General features: G+C 36.7%; 2 protein-coding genes across 3 annotated transcripts; both read left to right on the top strand.

Moving 5' to 3' along the window:
* Window positions 1-1,528: 1,528 nt before the first annotated feature.
* LOC120439084 (high affinity immunoglobulin gamma Fc receptor I-like) lies at window positions 1,529-8,970 on the top strand. Its single transcript, XM_039609767.1, has 9 exons — window positions 1,529-1,580; window positions 1,806-1,865; window positions 2,126-2,392; window positions 2,601-2,852; window positions 3,344-3,502; window positions 3,630-3,680; window positions 5,633-5,698; window positions 6,169-6,234; window positions 6,486-8,970. The coding sequence occupies exons 1-9, from the start codon at window positions 1,550-1,552 to the stop codon at window positions 6,506-6,508; spliced, it is 975 nt and encodes a 324-aa protein (XP_039465701.1). The 5' UTR covers window positions 1,529-1,549; the 3' UTR covers window positions 6,509-8,970.
* Window positions 8,971-14,947: 5,977 nt separating this feature from the next.
* LOC120435407 (low affinity immunoglobulin gamma Fc region receptor II-c-like) lies at window positions 14,948-24,751 on the top strand. Of its 2 annotated transcripts, none has more exons than XM_039604956.1 (7): window positions 14,948-14,983; window positions 15,210-15,269; window positions 15,677-15,943; window positions 18,445-18,690; window positions 19,045-19,184; window positions 19,433-19,455; window positions 23,374-24,751. In XM_039604956.1, exons 1-7 carry the CDS (start codon window positions 14,953-14,955, stop codon window positions 23,492-23,494), a joined length of 888 nt encoding a protein of 295 aa, XP_039460890.1. In that variant the 5' UTR covers window positions 14,948-14,952; the 3' UTR covers window positions 23,495-24,751. The 2 variants fall into 2 exon arrangements, with proteins under 2 accessions (XP_039460890.1, XP_039460893.1); XM_039604959.1 differs by lacking the exon at window positions 23,374-24,751 and adding an exon at window positions 22,347-22,380.
* The last annotated feature ends 991 nt before the right edge of the window (window positions 24,752-25,742 follow it).

The raw sequence follows: 25,742 nt of genomic DNA on the forward strand, positions 1-25,742 counted from the left end.
CTGGAGGTCACAAAAGTGTGCCTACACAGGTATGGGTCAGTCTCAGGATATAAGATAAATGAAAATAAATCAGAAGCAATGATGATATCTGCAGAATGGCCTATGCAATTAAATGAAAAGTTTCCTTTTGCTGGCCTAGACAGGGATTCAGATACCTGGGAATTACACTTACAGCAAAACCTAAGCAATTATATGAAACTAATTATAACAAACTCCTTGGACAAATAAAGAAAGATATATCACGATGGGATATTCTACCCCTCTCCTTATTTGGAAGGGTTGAAGTGGTGAGGATGAATCTCTTACCCTGACTTTTGTTTTTATTTCAATCATTGCCGGTAAGAGTTCCGGCGTCTACCTTCAGTATGTTAAATAAACAAATTTCCACATTCATTTGGCAAAAAAAAGACCCAGAATACGACTTAAAACTTTGCTGATCTCAAAAGAGAAGGGGGGAGTGGGACTGCCAAACTTTAAATACTATTACTGGGCTGCACAGCTAAATGCAGTGGTGGCATGGATTAGAAATTACCAGGAAACTGGAGGGGTTCAGATAGAACAAAGCACAGCTAAGAACGTATCCTTATTAACATTACTTTTCATTAATACAAAATTGATCAAAAACCTTAAAAATAGAGAATTATTGGATAAAACAACAACCCTGAAGGTGTGAACAAAAATAAGGAAAAAATTGGGGGGCCCTTTGTCCATATCGAGAGCCATGCAGGCAATATAGAATTCTTGCCTTCTGTGTGGGACAGTGGCTTTAGTAGATGGACCAAGGCAGGCCTTTACACAATAAATCGAGTATTTAATGGAACAGAGCTCAAATCATTTTGCCAGCTCCAAGAACAATTCCAACTTCCTCCTAAAGATTTATATAGATACCTTCAGATAAGACATTATGTCATAAACCATAATGAAAGAGACCTGATCAATAAATTTCCTAACAGCATAGAAGAATACTTTATTAATATTATAGAAAAACATCTCCCAACTAAAAAACATGTTTCTCATGTTTAAAAAGGTCTTATAAATGAGACATGCCAAAATACAGGCCATATTAAAGAGAAATGGGAACTAGAATTAAATATTATTATCACTGATAATGTATGGGAAGAGATGTGTAAAACTTGTCACAAGGGAATAAGTAGTCAATTATGGAGAGAGTTTGACTGGAAATTTAAAATTACATTTTTAATACACATCTTGTTATCTCCTCATATTGTAAGGGGGAGGGGTTGTTTTGTTTTGTGTGTGGTTTTTTTTTTTTTTTGGTCTGTGTGTTTGTTTGGTCATTTGCTCTGTACAAAAAAGAGTAGATGGCAAAAAATGCCTACATGCCAATGATGGCTGGTATATATAATCAACGTTTAGAATTGATAAAACACAAAATTCAATAAATAAAATGGCATAAAACAAATAGTAGTGACTGAAGTGGAACCCTGTTGGGCCTCAGTCACCACAGAAACACAGGAAGAGGAAGTTCTTACAAAAAAAATATATCCTCAGTTCAGTCTGACACTCACACAGTCAGCAGCAAGACAACATGGAGGTCAGATTTGCCACCAACAGACTCTGTGAGTACTGACATTGTCTGTTTATAAAAATGTTATTGAGTCTGTAACAGAGAAAATGTTTGCAAAGGAAATTAATATATCCAAAATGCACCCATATATTTGGATGTATTCATTTTGGATATTTGTAACTGGTCACTAATGAATGCATAGGATTTATTGCTAATCATGGAGAAAGAACATTTAGAACATGTTAAATATTAAAACTGTCATTCTCAATCTTTTCAGTGATGACTGTTCTGTTGCTGTTGGTTACAGTAGCTGAATTCAGTGATTCTCAAACACATAGTAAGTTTTTAAATATTGTTTTGTTTTGTATTTTTAAGTGTGTAACAGATTTAATATATCTCTTAACAAACTGAAAGTATCTGAAACTACTGCAGCTGTTATGTTTCAGCTAAAGATAGAGCTACAACATAAACCTCTAAAACACTTCTGAAATAACCACATGCATATGTATATTTACTATTACAGTAAATATATATGTATAAATCTTTATCATTTGAAAGCTTACATGCTTTGAAAACTTATTTGATTTTGTGTTTCAGATTCAGGTTTTCCTGAAGTTGTTCCAAACAGACAGCAGTTCTTTCAATCAGAACCTATCATGATCAGCTGTGAAGGGCTAAATGGGCTGACTGGATGGAGAGTGATGAAAAAGATAAATGGAGATGTTAGAACATGTGCTTCAACCTGGGAAACATCGATTGGACCTTGCAAAATTATTAATGCATATCCATCAACTGACAGTGGAGAATACTGGTGTGAAATGGGAGGAATACAAAAAAGCAACTCTGTCAACATCACTGTAACTGGTATGTACATAGAAAAAAACAATAATTATGCATTGACATATTTAGTACATTAACCGAAATATCATGTTTTTTAATTTCTATTTAATTTCTATTTCTATTTAAAATCGTGTGAATTATCATCTGTAATAATGAATGATTTCTATGTATGTATAATTTTAACAAAAATCACTTTTTACCCAAATTAACTGCCATAACTTCTGCTATCTAGATTTAGAGAGTCATGTGATCCTGGAGGTTCCTGTCCAACCTGTGATGCAGGGAGAAAACGTGACCTTGCATTGTAGAAAAAAGGATGCAAACTCCAACTACACTGCAAAATTCTATAAAAATGGCATCTCCGTTGGGAGCAGCTCATCAGGAAACATAATGGTTCCCAATGTATCCAAATCTGATGAAGGACTCTACAAATGTAGCATTGCTGATGCTGGAGAATCACCAGAGAGCTGGCTAACTGTTGGAAGTAAGATGCATCAATATTTTCTAACAAAATAAATTTTAACATTTCATTAAAAAGTGTGTAAGTAAGAAAAAATATATGGTCTACGATGAACATACCGACTGTGCAAAGTGATATCAGAGTGATGCTTCTATTTTTCATTTTGGACATTTAGTTTTGGTCCACTGAAGAGGTTGTTTTGTAACACAAGGACTTTTTTTCGACCTGTACTGAATTGACGCCCATCGGACTTCTGTGCACAGCTATCTGTAGTCCAAATGTGGTCATTGTGGACGTTTTTTAAACAACTTCTTTTTTTTTTTTTTAAGTCATTGAAAAATGATCTGGAACAGTATGCACCTTCCCAAATGGGACTAAATCATATTGGGTCTACATAATTGTATTGAATAGGATTTATTTGAGTTTTTACATGAAATAAATATAAAAACATTTAGAGTAAATTACAACATCATTTTAATCATTTCTAATACACAGTGCAATTATCTTCCTGGCAGGTCATCCTACAGTGCCTTACTTCAAACTCTACCTGGTGATCTGCACTGGTTTCAGTGTTTTATTGGTGGTCATTCTGCTAATATTGGCAGGACTGTTTCAACATCATAAACATCAACAAACCATCAGAAATCACACAGAAGACACATCTTTAACACCAAGTATGCTGACAGTTGGCTCATCAGAAGATGAACTTTTATTTTATAACAATAAGCATGCTTAGTGATTCCTGGCAGCATTCACCAATTAACATTTTTTCTTGTTTATTTTGTCTTTTTTTATAAACAGGTCCTCAAAATTCTCCTGCCTCCTTCCAGCCTCACTCTTCTGCACAAACAGGTGAGGAAGGCCAACATTTGTTTAAGAAAAAAACATGACCTTTAAATCCAAAGGATCACAGAAATCCAAAGTAGAAACACAGTTGTTTAGTAAATTATACACACTAGGACACGCCTTGTTATGGTATTGTTTGGTCTGTGATTTTAGTCCCTCGGCAGCTTTTTTCAGTGTTATTCAGGAAGTTTCTCTCAATTTTCCTTGAGATAAAATGTAAAATATATATCTGCTCTCAATATTTGGTGACATTTTCATGAGAAACAGGGAGCATGAGATCTAGTTTTACATCCCAACTCCCAACTGTATCATTTCCCAGTCTAACCTTACTGCGCAAGCAAGATTGGTCAATTAAATTAACACTAGTTGTTATTAGGCAACATGCAGATGTGAAAATATATCACGCATAATACATTTTTTGGAATATAAATTGCATGTCACTAATGTGAAACAAATTATGTTGTGCTTTCATATGGTAGAAGCACAAATGCTACAAATTAGTCATTTTAGCCCGCAACATGATGACATTGTAATAACTGATATAGATAAGAACATTCAGGGTTGTAGGATGTAAGTGACATGTGTTAATTTTGTTTATTTTAGTAAGATTCAATTTAAAACATCCAGTTTTCAAAAACTTACTGACCAAAAAACAACAACAAAATATTTTAATGATCTTTTCGGTTTTGTTAATTCTCATTTTGCTATCTTCACTTTGAGATTGTTATCATACAGAGAAAGTGCTAGATACTCAATAGCATAAGTATGTTTGTGTTATTAGGGATGGGTGTGTCTATCGTGTGTGCATCTTATTTTGCTATCATTACTGCCTTTTTTATACATTTTTTTAACCTAGTGTGTTGACACTTTTAATTCTGTTGTACTCGTTACAGCAGGGGTCTTGAACTCCAGTCCTTCAGAGCTGGTGTCCTGAAACTTTTCCATGTGTCCCAAGTTCTATAGAACTTGACTGTATGCTGAAGCGGCAATTCAGCCATTTGATTCATGTTATAGCAGCTCATGAGTGAATGAACATGGTGCAATTAAAGTACTTAAATTTAAAAGTGCATAAAAAAGTACGCACATTTTTCCAAACACTTACATGTACTCAAGTTTACTTGAGTAGGGTTAGGGGTTACCACTTTAGCATGCAGTCAAGTTCTATACTCTTGCTAATGACCTACTAATTTTATTCAGGTGTGTGACAACAGGGACACATGGAAAAATTTCAGGACATCGGACTTCGAGGACTGGAGTTCGAGACCCCTGATTTACAATGACAATAAAGCTGTTCTGTTTTACAGTGGTCCCTCGCTATAACGCGGCTCACCTTTCGCGGCGTGGCTGGGGTTTTTTGTGCAATTTTCCACGTTTTTTTGTTTTGTTTTGTTTTTTGAGAGCGCATTGTGTTCTGCGTCCTGATTGGCTGTAGACCATCGTCAATCAATCTCGTGCCGTGTCTCCTGTAAAGTACAGAATGCGTTCAGCTTTTCAAATTTACATAAAACTTCAATCTCTAGCAGTGTGACTCTGAAGTGCTGTACTGTATGTTTGTAAGTTTTCTTCCTGACAAACACAACAATGTCGACTAAACGTTTTTGCACTGTCAACAGCAACTGCGGATGCCTTTGGTTTCATTCTATAATACTAGACTTATTTTTCTACGAAGGTTTGAACTTTGAGAGTGTTTAAACAAGAGAGAAAAGTGTGAAAATGTTCATGCCTGTCTGAGAAAAGTGTATAAAGTGTGTAGAGAGGGGTTCTACAGCCTTAAAGCATCTCCCGCGATAAACGAGGGATCACTGTCTGTTAAAAATCAAGAAGCTCATCAGAACAGCTGACACTTTTGTCATGAATATAAAACTGCAGGAATAAACAGTGAACAGCAAATAGTATTCATTGTCACTGATGTTATTGTGGATATCTGTCCTCTCACTCCTGCTGTGTCTCTCCATTAGATGATGACATATTGTCTTCTGTCGCCATTTACTACACCCTAAGCCAAAGTGAGACTGAACTTAAAGGTGAGATTAATGATTCCATATGTATTTAAATATGGTGGGTTCTAAATATTAATTAAAAGCAATATTATGAAAAAGAAAACCACGCTAAAACTTGACTAGCTATGCTAACAAACCATTAGGTAAAAATCAAGATACTGAGCAGCTGATATTCATTAAGATGAAACTGCAGAAAAATAGTGGGCTGATGTAAAAGTGCCATTTTTTCTTCTGATTGTCAGATTTTCCTAAGATTTCAAATTAGATCTAATGAATACAGTGAATAGCAAATAGTGTCCATCATCACTGATGTTACTGTGGTCGTCATATGATTGTTGGATTTTTCTCTGTATTTATTATTGTGCGATCTACTGTACAATATAAAGCGCCTTAAGGCGACTTTTGTTGTGATTTGGCGCTATATAAATAAATTGAATTGAATTGAATTGAATTGAATCGTCTGTCCTCTCACTCCGGCTGTATCTGTCCATTAGATGATGACATGTTATCTTCTAGAGCCATTTACACCACCTTACGCCCGGGTGAGACTAAACTCAAAGGTAAGATTAACTTTGATTAATGATTCTTTATGTGTTGTATTCAGCTAATATGTAATATGTGATGGGTGGTAAATATTAAATACAAAATATAATATTAAGAAAACTAATGGTTAATGGCAAAATGTTCATAGTTATTTAGTAGCTGTCCTGTGAAGTTAATATTGGTGTGTAATATGAACAATAGCATTTTTCTTTTTTTCCACCTTTAAGAAAATACTGTTTTAGTTCTTTACTACTTGTATATCTGACAGGTCGCAGAAAGAGAGCTGACTGAAGACAAAATCACATCTGAGTGAAAGTGAAGTCGATGAAGTAATCCACATTTATCACATATTGTTATTGCAATTGAACAAGCTGTACATCATCTGCTGGGTTTGGTGTGACTGTCAGTGTGTAAAATGTCGTTTCTTGTGTATATTCAGAAATAGCTGGCCGCCAGATGTGGCTGATCATAAGTACTCATAAAGTTCACATGCTAACAAACACTTCTGTCTCTTATGTAGAAGTTGAATTTAAACCACTTGTTGCTTCTGCTCTTTTTGCTTATGCATGAATGCTTCTCAAAAGAAAACAGCTGCTGCAGCTCATTTCTTTTGAACAGCAAGTACTCACTGTGGTCAACCACTAATGTAAATGTGTCGCTTTGTTTGCCAGATGAACCAAATTTGTGGCAAGCAGTGAAATATAACTGCACAGTTTTATCCTCAGCATGTCTACATGTAAAAAGTTATATAGTGCACAGATGAAAAAGTTGTGGCTTATTTCATGCTGCCGCAGTAGCTGTTCAGTTGAGTCACCCAAAATAAGCTGATTTTGTTTTATTTTACATGTTTTTGGTCAGACTGTGTGAAAGCAGAACTCAGAAGCTGAATAAGTGTAACGGTATAATCTCAGCATCTAAATTGGATTTAGATGCTAAGAGGTGGGGCTCAGCTCATTTCTAACTATTTTTAGACAACATACTTGATAGGCTATATATCAGTTCCCGAATGTCAGAATGGTCAGACTAAACCTTATCGAGCTGCTTCTTTAAAAGATGGCTAAAAAAGAGTGACTTCCTTTTTTCTGTTTTTTAATCCACAAAAACTTTGTCACTTTACAAGTCTATTTATAAAGTTACAAAGCTTTGTCATGTTTTGTGATCAATTACAATTTGCAAAGTAACTTGTTACTTTGCAAAGTGCAGAGGCTCAAAAGAAAAATAGCCAAAAACGTTTTAAATATCTCAATATTGAGAAAAATTCATATATTTGTGAAGTATAATTTTTTATTTCTCATATCTTTTATGCTAGGAAAGCAACCCTAAAACATCACTAGCTATGTTAATGAAATGTAGGATAAAAATCAAGAAGCTGTTTGGAGCAGCTAATATTTGTGTCATTAAGATGAAACTGCAGAAAAATAATATTCTGATGTAAGAGTGATATCATTTTCTTCTGATTGTCAGATTTTCCTAAGATTTCAAATTACACCTAATGAATACAGTGAATAGCAAATAGTGTCCATCATCACTGATGTTACTGTTCTTGTCTGTCCTCTCATTATGGCTGTATCTCATCACTAGATGACGACATGTTATGTTCTAGAGCCATTTACTATGATTCCCTATGTGTTGCATTCAGATAATATGTAATATGTGATGGGTGGTAAATATTAAATGGATTTGTGTTTACTGTTTTGGGTGTTTAAGCAACCGAGAAGAACTGTAATATGAACAATAGCATTTTTTTCTATGCTTTAAAAAAACAAGTACATTTTTTGTTCTGTACTTCTTGTATATATTTTTATTAGAAAGGTCTCATAAAAAGAGCGGAATGAAGGCAAAATCACATCTGAGTGAAAGTGAAGACATTTATCGCAACTGAACAAGTTGTACATCATCTGCTGGGCTTGGTGTGAATGTCAGTGTGTAAAATGTCATGTCTTCTGTATATTCAGAAATAGCTGGCTGCCAGATGTGGCTGATCATAAGTACTCACAAAGTTCACATACTGACAAACACTTCTGTCTCTTATGTAGAAGTTAAAATTAAGCCAGTTGTTGCTTCTGCTCTTTTTGCTTGAATGTTGTTTAAACGAAGAGCTGCTGCAGCTCATTTCTTCTAAACAGCAGGTACTCACTGTGGTCAACCGCTGATGTAAATGTCTTGCATTTCTTTGTTTTCTAAAACAGAGCTGTGAAGTACACCTGCAAAGTTTACTGGGCATGACTCTGTGTGAAGTGTGGTCTAGTGCACAGACTGAATAAGTTGTGGCTTGTCAGCAGAAACTGTTCACTAAAGTCAAAGAAAATGAGCCAATTTTTTTTTAGGTCAGACTGTGTCTTGAGAAGTGTGAAGAGGATATGATTAAGATGCTGAGAGGTGATGCTCAGCTCTTTTATGCTTGACTTTAATTATTTATATTAAGCTTATAATTGATAAGCCAAAAATAAATAAGGATAAAATTGAGCCATCATTTAATCACTTTTTTTCCCACAAACCAGGGAAGTAAACACAACTTTGTGGCTTCAAGTTTTCTTTTAAAGTTACAAAGCTTCATTACATTTCATGATGAACTACAATATGGATTGTAACAAGGTACTAATTTATCAAGCATATTTAAGTCACAGCAGAAAACATAAATATGCAAAGGATTAACATTACACATTTTAAAAAAATTAACTCTTGACATTTAGAAATTACTGAAATTTGTGTTTTTCATGTTAAAAACATCCCTTCGACTTCCACCATGTTAATGCCAGTATGCTTCAAATAAACATATTTAAAATACAAAATATGAGTAGCTGTATTTAGTTACAGTGATCGAGTATAGTTACTTTGTTGAAATAAATGGATTACACGGCGGCCTTTTCCTGTTTCATATGTTAGGCTTTCCCCTCTGTGTCCCCTCTCTAAATTTGTAATTAAACGCATTGCAATACCCAAACAAAACATACAATAAGGGGCTCTAGCATCTTGTTAATGTTGGTCAGTTACACGATGGACCCGGAGCCAGCACAACAGAGCCAGCAGTGCACGTGCAGGAATGCATTTCTTACTTGGAAACTCACATTTAAAGAAGGAAGGGATGGGCGAAATTTGACTGTTAAATGCACACTCTGCCAGCAACCAAGCTGCTCCCAGCATCAAAAGACTCCACCTCAAACCTAAAGAAACATCTGGAAGTAAGTTCTTTTTTAAAAACTAATTTTGGTTAGAGAGAAACAAAAACCTGCAGTTTCAGAATTTGTGAGCTGTCGGCTTTCAGCCCCGACGGCGTGTTCCTGTATGTGCCATCGGGTGAGAAAGCCAGCATCTGGCTGATTCTGATGCATCGGGTCCACACTTTGTGTTTTAGCTGTTTGGTGGTTGCTGAAATAGTTTTGTGAGGTTTAACCTGAGATTCTGGTATTTCTGGCAAAATACATTTATTTTAAAAATGGATCTAGGAGTTAATGAATCGATATCACTTTATTCAAGATAAAATCGATTTGACATACAACAAAATCTGAGATACTTTGAAAGCATGGGAATAAAAGTTTTATTAAAATAATGTTCTTTGAAGATCAAATTAAATGTGTCACATTTTAAAAACATAATATACTTAAAAAAGATCTCACAAAACAGTTTTAGAGAACATACACACCTTTACTGTTTCCACAGTGCCTGTATGCCTCTTCCAAAAACTTTGTGCTTTTCACCATCAGACACAATAACTCACGATTATCTAAGACCTGCCATCAAATGTCCGCCACTTCTTCACAATCATTTGTGTTCTCTCCTGAGGTGTGCTGGATCAGATCCACATGCAGTCTTCTGTACTGGGGGGTAAAATTGTCTCTTTGGCAGTTCATCAAAAAATATCTGAAAGAGCGATGTTTTAAGTGGACAAACTTGTCTAGTGGACTCTTGTATGACTACAAGAGTATCAGGCGTGTTAGAAAGCTGCATTGAGGGAACAACTATTTTGACAGAACAACATTTTTGCTACTGAGTTGAAAGAAAGAAGCACTGAAGATAAAAGTTTTGCTGTTTGCGTTTCAATCATGAACTGTGCTCCACCAACCCCTCCCTCTCAGGACAAACATCAAGATTCCGTCACACATCTGTGATGGCCAAAACATGTCCTAATATGTCCCTGTGGCAATTCGTGACACTTCTCACAGCTGGCACGCTTCCGGAAAGGTCAAAAGGTCATGGGAAAGTCCCAAGGTGTTACTGTGACTGTGTTTTTTTAGATATATTTTCCCTGAGAAAGTTGCTCTTTAGTGCCATCTTCTGGCATGACCTGGGATAACGTGCTCAAATCATTCCCCGGTCTATGATGTCATCAAAAAGGGCCTGTATTTGTTTTGGGGAAAGACATCTCCTGTTCTCTGCTGTAGGGGCAATTGTTTCCTTTAAGGGCATTGTCAGTAGGCAGTTCTGTTTCATCCTTACTAATCAACAAAATCTATTTGAAGAAATGTGATTGCAGTGTTTACTTAATAGAAGTCTAAGGAGCTTGGAAAGAAAAGCGTCTGGACTTCTTTAATTTGCTTGAAGACGTTTCGCCTCTCATCCGAGAAGCTTCTTCAGTTCTAAGGTCAAATGGTGGAGAGTCCCAGATTTAAACCCAGTGGGAGTATCCCCCCAAAGAGGGACAAAAGGACCCCCTGATGATCCCCAGGATCATCTATTTTTGTCCCTTTTCTCTCTCTTAAATTTATTACAGCATGTTTAGGAATTTTGTAGGTGTGCAACAACCAACATATTTTGGGAACTATTAAAGAGGCAATATAAGGTATTGTCTGGATGTACTTTACTGCCATGGATAAGTCCAGTGATATGAAACTGGCAATAAATAATAGTAATAAAACAATCTGGAGCCAGGCCTGACAAGCTAATAAATATGTCTACCACTGGAAATTTGTGAATTGTGTGAAATTTACAACAACTTAATCTTCTAAAGTTGGATAAAAAAAAAATTGAAGGCAGAGGTGAATGGTTTGTGTGAACATGGTGGTGTAAGAATAGACTATTGTAGTATTAGGGATTTAGTTGTATTAACCATAGTAAAGCATTATATTCATTAGTCATTTAAGTAGGTCATAGGTCAAGCTGCTAAACATTCACACATAGAGCACATAGAACTGGGAGAATAGGTCAGAGGTTTATGTGAGAAGCAGAGACAACAGAGCTGCCATTAGTGGGATAAGGAGTTGGTAAGCCAAAGCAAGGAGAACACAGTGTGCGGAGAAGTGGGCAGCAAGGACATGAGATAGGGAGGCAGGAGATAGAGAGGGACTAGCAGGAACTAGTTTTGAGAGACAAAGGTTGTTGAATCCTGTGTGTCAATGTGCTGCTGGGACTGGCCCAGTGGATTTTGATGTTGGATCCTGAGCTATGAAAATCTCAAGTACATGTAATAAAATTAATTGATTGTTTATTTTGAAGAAAACCAGGAATGGGATATTGCACTGTTTTATGATGTATTATACTGCTGATTCATACAAAATGCTGTTTGTGTAGAACAGGGGTAGGCAACCTTTCTGATGATGAGTGCCATCTAAAATTTCCTCAGAAGTCAGTGTGCCATATGATTGCATTAGCAATAAATTTAATAACGCTCTATATTAACAGTTACACACTAACTTTATAGAATTATATTTGTTTGCAGATGTTGGCAGCTATCAGCAAATAGTTATCAGCTATTTTGAAACAACAAAAAGACACTTTTTATTCATAACAAGAACTCCATAACAGCAAATGAACTGTACAACAGAAAATGCAAATGCTATTTATGGTCTCCTCACAACAATGATAAGAAAAATAAACTGGGCCAATATGGTATGTTTGTTAATACAGGGATACACATGTTAATGTGATCTCTGGTCTCCCACTCAGAGACACAGGTCTCCGAGTGTCCAGCATTCAGACGGCTACCTGAGGACACTCATGTGAGAGAAAATCTGCTCACACAGATATGTAGAGCCAAATACTGTGTCTATGCGAGCTAATTTGCGATGTGCACTGCTGCCCCGGCCATTTATTTTTTAATGCACCTTCTCAGATTAATTCACTGCGTGTTGTGCCCAGGGCTGGACTGGGACAAAAAATCGGCCCGGGCATTTTGACTAGAGACCAGCCCACCAGGTATTATAGGAAGAGCCAAAAAGCCTTTGAATGAAAACAAACACTGTTGTGACAGTGATGTACACTGTCTTGTTGGTATATGTATGATTTTTATAAATTTTACATCAAATAAAAACTTTTGTTGTAAGATTAAGATAATTATTTATTAAAAGCTAGACATTTTAAATGAGAATAAGAAAGAAAAGTATTTCTTTGTGCCCCCCTTTCCCTGTTAATGCCCTACCTGGCCCCCTGGCAAAACTTTGCTAGACCCGCCCCTGCACAGTTACCAGCTGTCAGCTACATAAAAAAGGATCCTGGTGTTATTTGTCTCTCAGAAACAGTTCATAACTTCCCTTCAACCTATTCATGTCACCTAAAAGGTAAACATGTTTCTCCATCACCTGTTCAGCTCTGATGATTCAGTAAGGACATCTCCTGGTTTCAGCTTCATGTTTCCCTCTCACCAGATAACCAAACCGATATCATGACCAGCAGCTTTTACAGCTGTGGCTCCAGCAAACATCAGCTGATACTAGAAATTAATATTAAATACATTCTAACAACAGCTGATCAAGCTTAAACGTGCTGCTGTTGTTTAGCGCGACATCTGCTGGTTTCCTCTTTCTGGCACAAAGTGGGCGATAAACAAACAAGAGAGAAAAGCCGATCAGCTGATCATTGATCAGTTTCATGATTGAAGTAGCAACAGGAAAGAAAGGGGGAGAGAATGAGAGAAGAAGAGGCAGCTGCAGTGTAAAGACACAGAATAACTCCAGGTTTGCATCTTTTTCCATTCTAGCTGAAGTCCAGGACAAACTGTGTTCCTTTTCAGCTAAATACGAAATGATTCCATTTTTTACGGGACGGTTGGCAACTCTACTAACTAACCTTATGAATAAAATAAAGTTCACTATCAGTAACATCACAGCACCCACCCAGCTGTATAGAAACTCCATCATGCTAGCTAGTACACAATACGAGTTATTGTAACTGACTGTAAAAAGTCAGCACAACGAAAATAAACTCCACCTAAACTTGGTTTATATCTGACCCAGATAGACTGCAGGTCATAACTTCTTACCTGAAGTTCAGTTCACCTGACACTCGGACCGGCGGCCGCCTCAGGTCTCTCCTCCTCCTGCCTCCCCTTTCTCTCATCCACCTGCTGGCCTCTGTGGAAGCTCCACCATAGCCACCAGCAAACAACTGAGTTATTTTTACACATCGGCCAGCATCTGGCCAGTCCACCACCTTTCATTGTTTATACCGTTACAAAAAAATAAAAATAAAAATAATAATAATAATAATAATAATCGGCCCATAAAAACGAAAAATCACCATCGATGGCCAGTCCAGCTATGGTCATGCCATCAGTTAACCCTTCGCATGCCAGCTGTGGCACACGTGCCCAGGGTTGCTGACCACTGGTGTAGAATCATGGCCTTATTTCTCTGAAACCCTCCTGTGGAAATCTCCCGTCCAGATGTTTGTAATGCTCAAAGTGTTGTATGGAATAAAGAGAATTGTATTGATTAAAGTGATTGTTGAATGAGCATTAAACACCGAGTGTTGTTCTTCCTTCAACCCAAAGATCAAAGAGTTGGGGTATTTAACAGTGGCCAACAAATCTGACTCAGTTACACCCGTTCTGTCAGGAGGAATAGGCCAACATTCCTGCAAACTATTGTGAAAAGCTTATGGGAGGAAACCTAAAATGTTTGAACAGAGTTGTCCATTTTAAAAAGCAATTCTACAAAACCCTAAGGAAATGGATGGAAGCTTCTCAATATGAACAAATTTAAGATAATTCTTTAATAAACATAATTGTCCATAATCTTCCGGCATTTGGCAAATAAAAATAATTTTGGTAGTTCTAAATGACTGAAAACATAAGAGAAAACAGTCATCTGTCATTTTATATATAAATAGTATAGTTCCTTTTTTATTTTGATTTTGTGGTTTGAGTCTTACCACTTTGATGTCTCTCTTGAGAGACATTGGTTCAGGTTCAGTTCAGACTGGGCACAGGCTCACCACCTCCATCCGGACAGAATCCAGTTGAATCCATCCAGGTGTGTGTGTGTGTACATATACACACACACACACACACACACACACACACATATATATATATATATATATATATATATATATCAATCTCTCTCTATATATATATATATAGAGAGAGAGAGAAAGAGAGAGAGAGAGATATATATATATATATATATATATATATATATATATATATATATTACTGCATGTGCATAGTAATAGGTAGAAATATGTTTGACACTGATATCTATTTAAAAATAGCTCCCATGCTACCTTTATCTTGGTCTCCAGACACATATAGGTATAAAGATATAGATATATATATATATTTATGTGTGTGTGTGTGTGTGTGTGTGTGTGTGTATAATCAAAATCTAGAATTGGTAAAACATAACATTTAAATATATAAAAGGGCACAACTAGTAGGCTGCAGGGAGATGCAATCACATGTGACTGAAGTGGAACCCTGTTGGGCCTCAGTCACCACAGAAACAGAGGAAGAGGAAGTTCTTACAAGAGAATATATCCTCAGTTCAGTCTGACACTCACACAGTCAGCATCAAGACAACATGGAGGTCAGATTTCCCACCATCAGACTCTGTGAGTACTGACATTGTCTGTTTATAAAAAAGATATTAATTTCCCTTGCGTACATTTTCTCTGTTACAGACTCAATATGTACAAAATGCACCCATATGTTTGCATGTATTCCTTTTGGACATTTGTAACTGCTCACTAATAAATGCATAGGACTTATTACTACTGATGGACAAAAAAAAATTAAAAACATGTTAAATATTAAAACTGTCATTCTCAATCTTTTCAGTGATGAATGTTCTGATGCTGTTGGTTATAGTAGCTGAATTCAGTGATTCTCAAACACATAGTAAGTTTTTAAATATTGGGTTTTTTTGTGGATTTTTACGTTTCAGGCTGCATGTTGGTATACTAGTGTGTGTAATAGATTTAATATATCTCTTAACAATCTGAAAGTTTCTGAAACTACTGCAGTTGTTATTTTCCAGCTAAAAATAGAGCTACAACATAAACCTCTAAAACACTTCTGAAATAACTGCTTGCATATCTATATTTACCATTACAGTAACTATATATGCATAAATCTTTATCATTTGAAAGTTTACATGTTTAATGTGTATACATTTGTGTTTGTCTGAAAAACTAAAAAAAAAAAAAAAAAAAACAATAAGAAGGAGCACATGTGCAATAACCTTAAGTTTGAGACTATTTTGGTCAAATTAAAAAAAGGGGTCTAAATTTGATTTTGTGTCTCAGATTCAGGTTTTCCTCAAGTTGTTCCAAACAGACAGCAGTTCTTTCAAGCAGAGCCTATCATGATCAGCTGTGAAGGGCTAAATGGGCTGACTGGATGGAGAGTGATGAAAAAGATGAATGGAGATGTTAGAACATGTGCTTCAACCTGGGAAAGATCATTTGGACCTTGCAAAATTATTAATGCATATCCATCAACTGACAGCGGAGAATACTGGTGTGAAAATGGAGAAATACAAAAAAGCAACTCTGTCAACATCACTGTAACTGGTATGTACATGGAAAAAACAATCATGCGTTGACATATTTAGTCCATCAACTATATCACTTACAGTAAAGCACAGTGTCTTATATGTGTTACTGTAGGTTTTCATTGGCAGTAAGGGATAATTTTTCTTCATAAAATGCATCATAACCATAATGCACACACACACACACACACATATACATATATATATATATATATATATATATATATTAGGGGTGCAACGATACACAAAATTCACGGTTCGGTTCGGTTCGATACTTTGGTGTCACGGTTCGATATTTTTTCGATACAAAAAAATGTTCATGCCGTTTTAATTTGTCATTTATTAAAATTATAAATATATATTTTAACTCAAAAGTACAGTTTTTAAATTTAATGTTGCTGAAACAACAAAATAATAATAAGAAATCGCTCATCTTTGGAAAAGAGAGTGTATTACAGAGAAATGGCTCTTTCCAAAATAAAAGCTATACTATACCCTTATTCTGGGGTATATTCTCAGCAGCATATTAACCCTCTGGGGTCCAGGGTATAATTGGCCGTTTTTGACTACTTTTGATTTTACATCTATATTTCACCTTTAAAATATGTTTTTCTTGCCTTGTTTGGTACCATTATTTTCAGCACAACCTCAAATATGTGAAATTTGAGTTATTTTTTCATTTTGGTATACTATATTAGCACAGTTGATCTAAATTCAGACAAAAAATTCAAATTCCGAGTAGAAAAAAGTTATATTTTTTACTGTAAAACCCACAAACATGTTTAACAAATCATTTTCATAACTTGAAATGCAAATAGAAATTGTATATTTCTAGAAATTGTGCACAAGTTTTGCAAACAACAAAGTTATATGGTACTATTTGCCTAAAAACACAGCCAAGGCCTCAGGGGTTTTTTATATAAACATTTAAATCTATTTACAGAACAATCAGGTGTGCTGCATCATATAAGAAGGCACACAAATTATTTGTGCAAGTCCAAAAAATGTAGTTTGTGTTCAGTATAAGACAGAGGAGAACACCACAGGCCTAAACCCTGCAGGTCTGACATCAGGAGGTGCATCAGTCCAGTTTTCCATGCGTTTACACTGGAATCTGCCTTTGACGGCTTTTTTAGAGCAAATATGAAATTCAGCAGTCTAACCGACACACAAAACAATAACTACACAACACACTAACTACAGCCTCCAAACATGCTAAACGTCACTAATGTCTCGCATATGAAAACTCGCTCTCTGTCTTTCTTTCGCTCGCCCGCTTTCCGTCGCGGGTGTCACTACTAAAAACTTCCCCTCCTCCCTAAACAACCAAGTGTCACATGTTGACATATCATTTTTTTGATTGGCTGACATGGTAAACTCTAACACCAATAGGGAAGGGCTGTTTTTTCTTTTTCTTTTTTCACTGGCAAAGGGAGAGTGTTTGCTAGGCTGTCTGTAGAAAACGCCGTTTTTACCGTTCTTCCCGCTGTAAACACCACTGTTTTATTCAGAAAAAAACATCGCATGTATTTTTAATCATAACTCTGGTTTTACGTGGCCTATCAACACTATTCAAAAACTGGTATATAGTTTGAAGTCCGCACTTTCGACCCAAGTTGAATTGGAGAATCTGAGTCGCTGCATCTTTTAGCTGTGTCGTCTTAAATTGGTCATGTGATTTTGACGTGCCGGCGCGTCCAGCGACCCCAGAGGGTTAAACATATCAGGTCCCCATGAGGAGAATCATGTGCTAACGGCTGTCTAAATGACTCGGGTAAAGTTTGTAGCATGCGTGCTTGTTGTTTTTGTCTGCTTCCACTTGTCTTTGCACTAGGATGATGTCGGCATAAATGTGCAGTCATATTCGCTGTGTTCCCACTAGTGCTGTCACTCGTTAAAATGACATTAACGCCATAACGCGGCAAATCTCCGTTAACAAGTTACCGCGGATCGCCCCGTGCGTGGGGCTGGACGGCGTCAACACGTTAACAAGCTAACTGTGCTAACGCACTAGTTCCCACCAATTGAGCATTGCGTGGCACATCAGACATACTGTTTTACTTTTGTCCATAACGCGCTTACCATCAGGGTCATGCTTCACATGAAAACCAAGATAGTTCCAAACGCCAGATCTGAATGACGGTGGGGGAGGTTCAGTTTCGGGTAGCGTTGAGGCAGTTGCCATGTTGCAACAAGCTTAGCTTCTGTCTTGCTAGCTTGCGCTGCGCTCAGTGGATCTGCACTCGACAGTGCAGCCTAGGCAGAGTAGTCGAACGCAGATTCACTGAGCGCTCAACACAGACAGCATCGTCAGAAGAAAAGTTGATAAAATAAATAAAAAATTTTGTATTGTTTGATACATATGCATACCGAACCGAAAGCACTGTATCGAACGGTTCAATATCGATACGAGTATTGTTGCACCCCTAATATATATATATATTACATGTATGTATAATTTGAACAAAAATCAGTATTAGAGACAAAATAACTGTCATATCTTCTGCCATTTCGATTTAGAGAGTCATGTGATCCTGGAGCTTCCTGTTTATCCTGTGATTGAGGGAGAAAATGTGGCCTTGCGTTGTAGAAAAAAGGATGCAAACTCCAACTACACTGCAAAATTCTATAAAAATGGCATTTTCATTGGGAGCAGCTCATCAGGAAACATAATGACTCCCTCTATATCAAAATCTGATGAAGGACTCTACAAATGTAGTATTGCTGATGCTGGAGAATCACCAGAGAGCTGGCTTAACATCAAAGGTGAGCTATACCTGTGTGTTTTAAATAACAGTTGATACTTTTGTTAAATTTTGTTTTAGCCGAAACTAATTATCAGAAAACTGATAATACCTACAACTGTAGCATTTTGAGACTAAAGGTTTTGTAAAGAAAAACATACTTTTTTTTTTCATTATGTGATATTGACTGTTGTTTTTTCCTAGCTGCTTTTAATTGTTCATTCGTTTTAAGTTAAATTTTTAAAAGGTTGTAAATGAAATTATATTTGATCATTTAGCAATTAAAAATTTCTTGAGATAATAAATATTCTGAATTGTCCCAGTATAATGAAAATTAAAACTGGTGAATAAGACTCACTTTTCATTATCTTTATAGCAACTGATTTTCAAGCACACGGGTCTTCTCAACCCACTGGACTTATTGTGCTGCGCTCCGTTGGTCTCATTTCTTTGTTGGTGACTTTTCTTCTGTCAGTGGGACTTCCACGATGTTGGAAACATAAACTGTCATTAGAGGTACTCAAAAAGAAAAATAAAGTTTTATAAATTTTACATTTACATTTTACCTGTTCAGTTATAACAGACATCCATCTTTAATAACCTTAACCAAGTGCTAGTACATCCACAACTAATTTTGTTGTCAAAATTCCTGTTTTACTGCTTAATTAGTTTAGGGAAAACTTTATTGATATCTACCAGCATATTTGTCAATGTTCATAACCAACCAGCAACAATGACTAACGCTTTTTTCATTGTCTCCACAGACAACATATTCAGTTCACCAAAGGTAATTTACCTGTTTTTAACACACTGACAAAAACAATGCAATAAAAATTATCAAATACAGTGGTTCCTCATTTATCACGGGAGTTGCGTTCTAAAAATAACCCGCAATAGGTGAAATCCGCAAAGTAGCCAACTTTATTTTTTACAATTATTATAGATGTTTTAAGGCTGTACACTTTTCTCACACAGGCATGAACATTTTCACACTTTTCTCTCTTGTTTAAACACTCTCAAAGTTCAAACCTTTGTAGAAAAATAAGTCCAGTGTTATAGAGTTAAACCAAAGATCAAACCCTGTTTTCAGGTCCAGAACATGGGAATAGAGCAGCTGCCAGAGAATTCAACATTATTGAATCAATGGTACAGAAGTAGAGGAAGCAAGAAGAATGAGTTGAGTAAAGTTTGACTTATCTGACTGTTTTCTTTCGCTTAATGCACCTTATAATTCGGTGTGCCTTATGGTCCAAAAAATACGGTAGCTTCGACCTTCCTTTAGCCTTTCCAGAAGTCCAACTTTTTTGTGCGATGGTCAGCATCTTCCTCTGCCTTTTGGGTGCAAAAGGTTTCATTGACATAGTTTTTGTTGGGGAGAAAACTTACAAACATACAGTACAGCACTTTAGAGACACACTGTAGCGATCGAAGGTTTGATGTAAATTTGACAAGCTGAACGCATTCTGTACTGTACAGGAGACACGGCACGGAGGAGACTGATTGACCATGGTCTACAGCCGATCAGGACACAGAACACAATGCATTGTAAAAAAAAAACAAAAAAACAAAAAACATGCAAAATTGCACAAAAAATATCCGCGAAACAGCAAGGCCGCGAAAGGTGAACTGCATTATAGCGAGGGACCACTGTACAAAGAACTAAACATTAAATCACATCTCCTCTCAGTTATAGTTTCCGTTAATCCTGATGATCAGACTGCTCTAATGTGAAAACCAGAAAATGGGGAGCTTTATAGAACATGTTTTAATGTTTGTTCCTTTTAAGATTGTCAGAGAGTGTCTTCTGAGAGGATACAAGTGTTCATAAGCATTTTAGAATCAGGACTACAAATGCACAGATAAAAATGACAACATGAATCGCTCAACATACGGTGCAGCAGCAGATGTTGGTTTGATATATTTTAAGGTCTGTTTTCTATTTATGAAATCAGAATTGTAATACTGCATATCAATAAACAGATTCACAAGTATGATAAACAATGTTACACCATCTAAGCTACCAAAGTCTTTACTAATTAGGTAAGATGGTCATTTTATAAATAATGGCATATATAAAATGGAAGACTGCATTTGAACCTTTGCTTTTTCACATGTTGCTTGGATGCTCTCTAATGGTAAATGGCCTGTATTTATATAGCGCTTTAATAGTCCCTAAGGACCCCAAAGCGCTTTACATATCCAGTCATCCACCCATTCACACACACATTCACACACTGGTGATGGCAAGCTACGTTGTAGCCACAGCCACCCTGGGGCGCACTGACAGAGGCGAGGCTGCCGGACACTGGCGCCACCGGGCCCTCTGACCCTCTAATGTGAGACAGTTTGTCTATCTAAATTGTTAATAAATTAGACAGAAAACTGAATTATTTTATATATTTGTGTATAAATCTAAAAAAACAAAATAAAACATATGAATGCTAGATAAAACGATGCAATCTTTATCAGCACACAAAAAACAAACAAACAATAATTTAAAAAAATTAATACGTTATGACTAGACATCATGAAGTGCAATTTGTAGAAACAATAAACTGGTAAATTAAAAATTAAGGCACAACTTTTAATTTGAGGGTGAACGCTATAATTCACTACAGTGGAGGTTTTCAGTATGTCACTGACTTGTCTTTAGAACTTAATTAACTTAAAGAAGAGAAACACAATTCTTTTTACATTTTGAACCAGCATGCAGACTTTAATTGTCTGAAAAACATTTTTCAACAAATGCTACTGAACAGTTATATAAACTAATGTGAGGTTTTGTAGATGTCTGATTATTTTCTTTTGTTACACTTTATTTAGGAAAGTTTTTGTAAGAGCAGCAGCCTAATCAGAGAAGCCCAGACCTCCTTCTACCAAGCCACCTTCTCTAGCTTGACCATGGGAACACCAAGGCATTCTCAGACCAATGAAATATAAAATCTCTCCTGGTTCTGCCCCAGGGCCTCCTCTGGGTGGGGCATTTCAGGACACCTCCACCAGGAGGCATCCTTGTCAGATGCCTCATCCACCTGAACTTGCTCCTTTCAATATGAAGGAGTAGTGGCTCTACTCTGAGCCACTCCTGGATGATTTAAGTCCTTATCCTAACTCTAAGGAAGAGGCCAACCACCTTCGATGAAAGCTCATGTATCTGTGATGTTGTTCTTTTGGTCACTACCCAGAGCTCATCACCATAGGTGGGGGTAGGGGTGTAGTTTGAGCAGCAAATTGAGAGCTTCACTTTTACACTCAGCTCTCTTTTCACTACAAAGCTGCAGTCACAGCACCAATCTGTTTCAATCTACCAATCCCCCGTTCTCCTCTTCCCTCACTCATGAACCCAAAGATACTTAAACTCATTGGATGTCTGATTATCATTCCCGCCACTTCACACTCAGCTGCTAACCACTCCAGCATGAACTGGAGACAGACAGAACCACATTACAGTGGTCCCTCATTTATCGCGGGAGTTATGTTTTAAAAATAACCCGCGATAGGTGAAATCCGCGAAGTAGCCAGCTTTATTTTTTAAGTATTATTATTATTTTAATTATTATTTTATTGTAAGGCTGTAAAACCCCTCACTACACACTTCATACACTTTTCATACACTTTTCTCAGACAGGCAACTGAACTTTTTCCCTTGTTTAAACACACTCAAAACCCTGTTTTCAGGTCCAGAACATGGGAATAGAGCAGCTGTGAGAGAATTCAACTATAATGAATCAATGGTATGGAAGTAAAGGAAGCAAGAAGAATGAGTTGAGTGAGATTTGACTTATCTGACTGTTTTGTTTCGCTTAATGCGCCTTATAATCCGGTGTGCCTTATGGTCCGAAAAATACTGTAGCTTCGACTTTCCTTTAGCCTTTCCAAAAGTCCAACTTTTTGTGCGATGGTTAGCATCTTCCTCTGCCTTTTGGGGCTACCACAGGTACCTTTGATGGTGCAAAACATATCATCTACATTAATTTTGTTGGGGAGAAAACTTACAAACATACAGTACAGCACTTCAGAGTGACACTGCTAGCGATTTAAGTGCTGTAATTTTCACGCATTCTGTTCTGTACAGGAGACACGGCACAGAGGAGATTGATTGACCATGGTCTACAGCCAATCAGGACGCAGAACACAATGCGCTGTAAAAATTAAATTAAAAAAAAGCGCATGCAAAATTGCACACAGAAAAAATCCACAAAACAGCGAAGCCGCGAAAGGTGAGCCGTGTTATAGCGAGGGACCACTGTATCTGCAAAAATCAAATACGAGATTCTGAGACCAACCAAGTCGAAGTCTTCTGCCATTTGTCTAGGCCTCGAAATTCTGTCATTAAAAATTATACACAGAATCACTGACAAGGTCTAGTCCTGGAGGAATCCACCACCCACTGGGAATGAGTTCAACTTATTGCTGACAATGCGGTCCAAGCTTTTGCAATCGTTTTATAAGGACCGAATGTCTCGTACTGTAACGGGCCAGAAAACCCAGACTGAAGCACCTCCTACAGAACACTACAAGCGACACAGTCGAATGCCTTCTCCAAGTTCACAAAGCATATGTAGACTAGTTGGGCTAACCTTCATGCACACTCACATATCCTCTAGAGGGTAAAGAGCTGGTCCAATGTTCTGCGACTAGGATGAAAACTGCATTGTTCCTCCTGTATCTGAGATTCGACTAACGGACTAATTCTCTTTTCCAGCACCCTGGCCTGCTCTGCCAATCCGGAGGTACCGCCCGATTTCCATGGAACATTGGATGTTGTAGAGGTGTCTTGGTTGACACGCCTCTACAGAGCGTTCAGGAACACTGTGCGAGTCTAATCCAGACCAAAGGCTCTGCCACCAAGGATTTGTGTATTGCCCGTGTGACCTCACCCCAGAGTGGATGAGTCATCTACCTTATCCCCAGACTGTGCTTCCTCTATGGAAGACGGATCATGTACAAGCAGAAGAAAACACTGACTGAATGACAGATAGCCAAATAAAACTTTGTATTCACTATGATAAGGTAGTGATTCATGGAGGTACATGTCTTATCTCTTGCCATTAATTGAACTGCTGTCATTATAATGACTGTATTTATCCTCTTCCTATTTATCCTATTATTTATCCTGAAAAGTTGGGGTCAGTTCTGTAGCAAATGCAGGAAAAAATGTTCTAAGAAAGCAAATAAGTTGTATTCTACACAAATATTGAGGTAAGCAAAGGAATCTTAACAACAAAGCACCACGCAGAGATTGAGCTTGCTGCTTGCTGTTCCACAGGTTCCACAAGCTCCCCCTGCTCTTTATTAAACACTTGCTTGTGCTATACTGTCTTTCCGAGTGTCAATAACAGCATAACCGAACTCACTCATGGTACTGCATTCTTTCCATCAAACAATAACTGTCGGCGACTTTGTAACGCAGTATAAGCAGAACAGTTAAGAGAACAGTTAAAAGTCATGTAACCGTAAACAGTAAAACAAGAACATGTCCCAAGGCATGATGGGTAATAACTAGCTGCTCCCCCAACACGCCACAATATGATTGTTTGCTTGCAGGGCACTAGGAGAGATGAGTCCTCCATCACAGATGGTGTGGACAGTGAAAATGGTCACCTGCAGGTTCAAGCTCATTGGATCTCCAACCCACATTCACTGCCACTGTACTTAAGGGAAGTTAGAGACTTTCTTCTGCACTTACATTTGGATCGCCTAAATCCATGAGTTCAGGCAGTAATACCAGGACTGGAAACAATCCATCCTTAAGATATTACAGCATACCAAGCTTCTGTGTTTGAATGAAAAACAAATGTGATGTTTAAACTAGAGACTGCACTTGTGACTGAACAACAAATACATTTTATTTTGATTATATAAGTAATGTAACTTGAAAAACAAAGTTGTGGAGAGCCTAAACTTAGTTTCGGAATAATTAAATATTAGACTTTGTTTCACTGTAAGATTATAACAATATAATTGTTTGTTGTTCAGCAGAACAGTGTCCAGTATGTTGGCTGATATACTTTTTGCATTTGAAAATAAAAGTTGGACTGATTTTAACACCATTACAAGAAGCGTTGTTAATTATTCTTTTTGAATCATAATCAGGTTACCACAAATTGTTTTTAATTTAGTAGAACTTTGAGTGTTTGTCAGTGGGTAAACAATTAGTATTGCACAGTCAGAAACATCAAGTTATTCTTAGTACTGCATACTTGCAAAGAATAAGTTGTCCTAACAGTCATCTCAAGTAAGCATTACTCAATTTTTTTGAGGCAATGAGTTTGCATATTTTTTTTTAGTTCTGGGAACTAATTAGATTTTACAGTGAATAAATGGAAATACTGCTTGGTAAGTGCATTAGTAAAGAAGTAATCATTTATATATGTATCTGTTTTTCATAACTCAATGGATCGAAAGGATAAAAATTAACATAAGCTACATAATCATGTTTAAAATATATATTTTTTTTAATTATTGTATACATGATTATTATATCATCTCACACTCTAAAAAATGTTTTGTTGGCTCTATTTTAAAAATTTGTTGGAACAATTTACAATCAGCTTTTAAGTAATAAACGTATATTATTATGTAAATCCAGCAAGTAATTTTTAGCTTTGGCTAACTCAGCTGGTTTAACCAACCGGCATGATTTACTTTGACCTCTAAAAGCATAGTTACGTTTAAGCAACCTAATGTTAATTTAGATTTTCTGGTAATATTGAGTAACTTTTCTGCAAAAACAAAAAAACCCCATTGCAAAACATTTTCCAAGTAATGCACTTCTGTGTCATACAACATAAATCAAACATTACAGCAGCCGTTGAATTATAAACGAGTGGACAAAACAATAATGTACTTCAGTACAATCCCTCCACAAACAACCTCAGTAACAAAAGAAATGACGCATTTAGTGAATCAGAAGCTAAAACATGCCAATTCACTGTTTTCCTTACTCCACAATGGAGTCTTCTAATTCTGCAAGACTGAACACACCAGGCAATCAACAGAGTGTAGTGTATTAATAGCTGGGAAATAAGCAGAGCAGTGGGGCCTGATAACCGACTTTGAGAACCATTATAA

The sequence above is a fragment of the Oreochromis aureus genome, linkage group 3 (assembly GCF_013358895.1).
Source record: "Oreochromis aureus strain Israel breed Guangdong linkage group 3, ZZ_aureus, whole genome shotgun sequence".
Lineage (NCBI taxonomy): Eukaryota > Metazoa > Chordata > Actinopteri > Cichliformes > Cichlidae > Oreochromis > Oreochromis aureus.

What these genes read in the sequence shown, in the direction of transcription:
- LOC120439084 (XM_039609767.1), top strand. Translation starts at nt 1,550, where the DNA reads ATGGAGGTCAGATTTGCCACCAACAGACTCT. An exon ending in AAGTGAGACTGAACTTAAAG is followed by an intron (nt 5,699 to 6,168) that starts GTGAGATTAATG and finishes TCTGTCCATTAG; the next exon opens with ATGATGACATGTTATCTTCT. An exon ending in GGGTGAGACTAAACTCAAAG is followed by an intron (nt 6,235 to 6,485) that starts GTAAGATTAACT and finishes TATATCTGACAG; the next exon opens with GTCGCAGAAAGAGAGCTGAC.
- LOC120435407 (XM_039604956.1), top strand. Translation starts at nt 14,953, where the DNA reads ATGGAGGTCAGATTTCCCACCATCAGACTCT. An exon ending in CAGTGATTCTCAAACACATA is followed by an intron (nt 15,270 to 15,676) that starts GTAAGTTTTTAA and finishes TTTGTGTCTCAG; the next exon opens with ATTCAGGTTTTCCTCAAGTT. An exon ending in ACATATTCAGTTCACCAAAG is followed by an intron (nt 19,456 to 23,373) that starts GTAATTTACCTG and finishes TCTCTTTTCCAG; the next exon opens with CACCCTGGCCTGCTCTGCCA.